Source organism: Arachis ipaensis, chromosome B3, assembly GCF_059453495.1.
Source record: "Arachis ipaensis isolate K30076 ecotype BB chromosome B3, ASM5945349v1, whole genome shotgun sequence".
Taxonomy (NCBI): Eukaryota; Viridiplantae; Streptophyta; class Magnoliopsida; order Fabales; family Fabaceae; genus Arachis; species Arachis ipaensis.
Window position 1 is genome coordinate 13,832,532 of NC_142438.1, and position 5,332 is coordinate 13,837,863.

Below are 5,332 nucleotides of genomic sequence, written 5' to 3' on the forward strand. Positions count from 1 at the left end.
TTCATTTTTTCAACTGGTTAGATCTTATCTTCAGTTGCTATGATTATTTTATTTTAATTTTTGTATTAAAATAATATGAAAAAAACGACCATTACTATAGGTATAAAATATTTGGACATTCCTCTCTTTAGGATCTTTGATAAAATTTAAAGAAAATTAATGGACATAGAACATAGCACATACATGTTGAAACCTTAAATTTTTTTTGAATGTCATCATGAGTATTTTAGTCTATCTTTCTTTTTATGATGAAATTCAAATTATACAAAAGTTCTTTAAATTAAATGGCTTTTCTTACTTGTCTCTGGATATAATGTGTTATTAATTGTCCATGGTTTAGTTGTTACTAATTTCTAAATAGCTAAGCAAAATAATGTGCTTATTTCATTGGTGCACTTACAAAGCGTTTGTTCTACGTATCTTGAACCCATTCTTTTAGAAATTATACTAAATCCTGTGTTGGTTAACTTATTTTTTACCGTCTAAATTATTAAGTGTTGTTGGTAGCTAAGTCCACTTAATTTTGGTGATAAATTAATGCATTAATTAATATGCCATGTGCCTTACAGTGTATGTTTATTATTTATGACAGAGAGCTTTGGCATTGAGTTTGCCATTTAGGCGTTGGAGATAAGTGTCTCATAACAAGGTATGTTTATATTGCGTAAGGTGAAACCATATTTTCTCGGCATTTAGTTTCGTTTTTTTTTTCTTCAACAAATGAATTGTTAGAATGTAACAAGATATGTTACTTTCTGTTTACTTTTACTATCGATCTATCCATTTTAAACATTATATTTTCATAGATGGATAACAAAAATATCAAATTCCCAAAGGTCTATAATAGTGTAATTTATAAAATTGTCTACATAAATTCAAATTCATAGAGACAGTACTTTAATTTGTGTATACAACTGTTGTAAGAAAATTTTATCTAGGCGATGCTGGATTTATGCTAAAGCATGGGGTACTTACACCATATAGAGGTGTTCGGTATCACCTAAAAGAGTATTCAGTACGTGAGTCCCAAAATCCGAAAGAACTATTCAACCATTGCCATTCTTCATTACGAAATGTCATCGAAAGATGTTTCAGAGTTCTAAAGAAAAGATTCCCAATTATAACTGGTGACACTGAACCTTATTATTCGTTTGAAACTATGAGAGACATTTTTTTAGCATGTTGTATATTGCATAACTTTTTAATGGGTGTCGATATTGATCAATCTATAATTGAGGCGGTTGACCAAGAATTGCTACAAGAACGCAACATAGATAGATCACAATCAAATCAACAACGTGATGAGGAATATAGATATGCAGCAATGCTACGAGATAATATTGCAGCTGAAATGTGGAATGTGTATCAAACTTTATAAGTGATTATGTGATTATATGTTTCCTTTATATGAATATGTAAATATCTGTATTTTACAGTCAAAATTGTTTAATTAGATTTTTTTGAGGGATTTTTTTACAGGTTAAGTAATGCCAAATAAAGAAAATAAAACAACAGAAGCTAATCAATTTTCTAAAGACAACTTAAGATGGTCTGATGAGATGAATGAAGTTCTGCTGAATGTATTAGCAGAAGAAGCATTGAAAGGTAATAGACACGATGGCTCGTAAACAATTAAAGCATATGTTAATGTTGTGAAGACTTTGAGCTTAGCAATAGGCCCACACATAACAAAGAACCACATTAAGAATAGAATGAAGACATTGAAAGTTCATTTTGCTGAGACATATGACTTATTTCATCATTTAAGTGGATTTGCATGGAATCCTGTTACTAGAAAGTTTGAAGCTGAAGAAGAAGAGTGGCAAGACTTTATTAAGGTATCTTATACTTTTTTATTACTTATACATATGACCAAGTTAGTTACAATAACTTTAACATTTCTTTATGCAGGAGAAACCACATGCAGAAAAATGGAAGAAAATGCAAATTAAGCATTATGATACTTTGAAGGAGTTGTTCGTAGCTGATAGAGCTACTGGTAAAGGGGCTACTACTTCACGAGAAAGAATTCAACAACTTGATAGAGATCACATTGATTTGAATGACTCGTTTGAAAACATTGGATTTTCTGACATAGATGTTAATATGGGACATGATACCCCAACGTTTTCTGCTAATTTAGATTCACCAAGTGCTCTTCATAGTCAACCAAATCAATTAGGTGGGACTTCAACATCAAGAGGAATAGAGCGTAAGTCTCCTATGAATGATTTTTTGGAGGCACAATATGAGAAAGTTGCTTTGGAAATTACTACCATGGCCGATGCTGTCAAAGAGGGTAGTTATCTATCTAGCAAGCTACATGACGTAGCTCAGAGGCAGGTTGAATCAGCTGAGAGACAAGCTTCTGTGGCTGAGAGACAAGTTTCGGTTGTCGAAAAACAAATGTCGTTAATTGAAAGACAAGTTGCAATTGTTGAAAAAGGGTTAGCTATTATGCAACAAAGTAGGCCTCGCCTTTATAGCGAATCAGATGTATGGAATATGTTGACTGAATTGGGTCTGATTGGCTCAGCTCGAATGCAGTGTTATTAGTTTTTTTGTGAAAATGAGCAGAAAAAGCGCCAAATTTTTGGGATCCCACCTGAAATGCGATTGGATGCTCTTTTTCATTTCATGACAGCTACTGGTGTTCGCTTAGGAGATATGGTACTTCCATAAAACATTAACCATTAGAGGTATAACTTTCATACGCATTTAATTTCTGATTAATTTCAGGTTATTGCTTTCATTAATTGATTATGTGTTTCTGAGTGCCATATACTATGGGTATATCTTGATGTATTTAAAGAAGATATCATTTTTTGTTTTATTTATGTTAACCATGGTAGGAAATCACGTTATGTATATATACTTTGAGATTGATTGGTTGTTTAAATAGAAAGACATCGATAAAATAGATTATCATGATCAACTCTGATCTTTGAATTAATTTGTCTTTGTTGTATATGCTCGTGCAGGAATCATAATACTTGAAAATGTTTGGGAACAACAAGTACACTGCTTAGTACAAGTAGCTATCGATCATGTGTTAATATTTTTGACTCGGAGAAACTTTATTTTTTTGAAGTAGATGAGTACAGATGGCTCAAGCTATGTAGAATTGATTTTTTGGAAGTAGGCGATGACGCTGACCACGAAGTAATACCCTTTTAAAAAGTGTTATCTGGTGATAAAATAGTACTCTCTAGGAGTTCTTTTGGTTATTACTTTTTTGGCGTTTTGTTATATGTCTATAAAAATTGTATATGATTTTTGGTCGCACGTACTTGAAAAGAAATGCTACCCACTTTTGATAATATTTTATTTTGTAAATTCAATTTAGTGAAACTTTTTTTAAATATGCTTAAGGAGATTAATGATGTAAAGTATGAGTAGTTTTTATTATTCTCTTACAAGATTATTTATTTATATATTTTTAAAAAGAATAATATATATTTTTATTTATGACATTAAAAGATAATAGAAAAGAATGAATTCAAAAAAATATTATTGTTAACGAAGATAACACGTTAAAATTTTGAAATATAATTTGGATATTTTTTTATTAAAAAAATAATTTAAATACATTGGTATATTATAATTTATATATAATATAAAGAAGGGTATTGTTCATACCCTAGCCCAACGATAAGGCCCAGGTACAAATAAAAGACCCAATCTGAAGGATTGAGCCTCACCTAGCACCGACCTTCCTCCTGCGAAGTCGGTTCTTGCCACGACTTACCCTGAAGAAGTCGGGGACGAGAGTTAGCTGGCAGATAAACATTCGCTTGAGTGAGTAACTGTCCATAGAATCTCTCTAACCACTTCCAAGAGTCATATCCTAACCTCCCCGAGATACAGGGATGGTTAACACCCTAAAAAAGTGGCACTACTTCAACGGTGGTTATTGGTTCACCACTATAAATACACTGACACCTCTCAGGTATCTCTAAGTCCCAATACTCTATAGATCTGCTCACACTCTTACTGACTTAGGCATCGGAGTGTCTTTGCAGCTACCACCCCCATTCGTTCACACTCACAAGTCGGACGGAGGCCCCAAGACGCTGACCCGCTTGAAGGCTTCCTTCCTCAGATGATTGGGCCAACCCAGAAAGTCCAGCCCAACAATCTCCGGTTACCCATCGTGACATTGGTGCCGTTGTCGGGGACCCGAGAGATTAACCAGTAATGGCGGACAGATCCCCTGAGGAGGGTCATGTGGAGACAGATTCCGAACAAGAAAATCTGGACACCAGAAATAATGACGTGGACCTAACCCTCCACCAGGGAACCAACGATCAACACAGAGAGGGTACCTCCGGAGTCAAAACTCTGAAGGTAAATTCCTCAGAAGGGCGCGAATCGGAGAAGGACGGACAGTCCCACGCAACTGAACTCATGGGATTAGTCCATGTCCACCAAAGTCGCTTGGAACAGCTAGAACAGGAACGGGAGCGACAAAGGGAGATAGAAAAGCACCTAAGAGAGGAGATGGATCGACGAAAAGAGTTAGAGAAAAAACTCTTAAAGTTAGAATCCTCCCTCAAAAGGTCGGAACTCCCGTGACGATAGAGAAGAGTCGCCCCCAGGAGGGGAGGATCCTTTTAGTGAGGACATAATGAGGGCAAAAGTTCCAAGAAACTTTAAAAGCCCCGATATGGACCTCTATGACGGAACCACAGATCCGAAGCATCATTTAAGCAACTTTAAAAGTCGAATGTATCTGGCTGATGCTTCTGATGCGACGCGCTGCAAAGTTTTCCCGACCACCTTATCGAAAGCAGCGATGAAGTGGTTCGATAGCCTCCCCCCGAGGTCGGTCACCAGTTTTGAAGACCTCTCAAGGAAGTTCCTGATGAGGTTCTCCATCCAGAAGGACAAAGTAAAACATGCGCCAAGTCTCCTGGGAATAAAACAGGAGGTCAGAGAATCCCTACGAGCCTATATGGAAAGGTTCAACAAAGCATGTCTAGAAATCCAAGACCTGCCCACCGAGGTAGTCATAATGGGGTTAGTCAATGGGCTTAGAGAAGGTCCCTTCTCACAGTCCATATCTAAAAGACACCCCACCTCCTTAAGTGATGTACAGGAAAGAGCTGAAAAGTACATCAACATGGAGGAAAATGCTAGACTGAGAGATTCGAGTTGGCGACCTGGGCATCTCCCCTCAACAAAAGAGAGGGAGAGGGAACCCAAGAAGAAGGAAGAGCTCGGTCTCGATAGACCAAGAAAATATCACTCTTATACTCCTCTAAAGGTTTCTATAGTGGATGTATACAGAGAGATTTGCAATACTGAAAGGCTGCCACCTCCCAGGCCCATT

General features: G+C 36.2%; 1 protein-coding gene across 1 annotated transcript; it reads left to right on the forward strand.

Annotated features, from left to right (window-relative positions):
• Positions 1-1,108: 1,108 nt before the first annotated feature.
• Positions 1,109-3,187, forward strand: LOC107634190 (uncharacterized). Its single transcript, XM_088509994.1, has 3 exons — positions 1,109-1,838; positions 1,912-2,699; positions 2,982-3,187. The coding sequence occupies exons 1-2, from the start codon at positions 1,713-1,715 to the stop codon at positions 2,554-2,556; spliced, it is 771 nt and encodes a 256-aa protein (XP_088366120.1). The 5' UTR covers positions 1,109-1,712; the 3' UTR covers positions 2,557-2,699; positions 2,982-3,187.
• Positions 3,188-5,332: the final 2,145 nt, after the last annotated feature.

Excerpts from the sequence above, each read along its gene's own strand:
- LOC107634190 (XM_088509994.1), top strand. The coding sequence starts at position 1,713 with ATGAAGACATTGAAAGTTCATTTTGCTGAGACATATGACTTATTTCAT. Across the intron at positions 1,839-1,911 it reads AGTGGCAAGACTTTATTAAG|GAGAAACCACATGCAGAAAA; the intron begins GTATCTTATACT and ends TTCTTTATGCAG.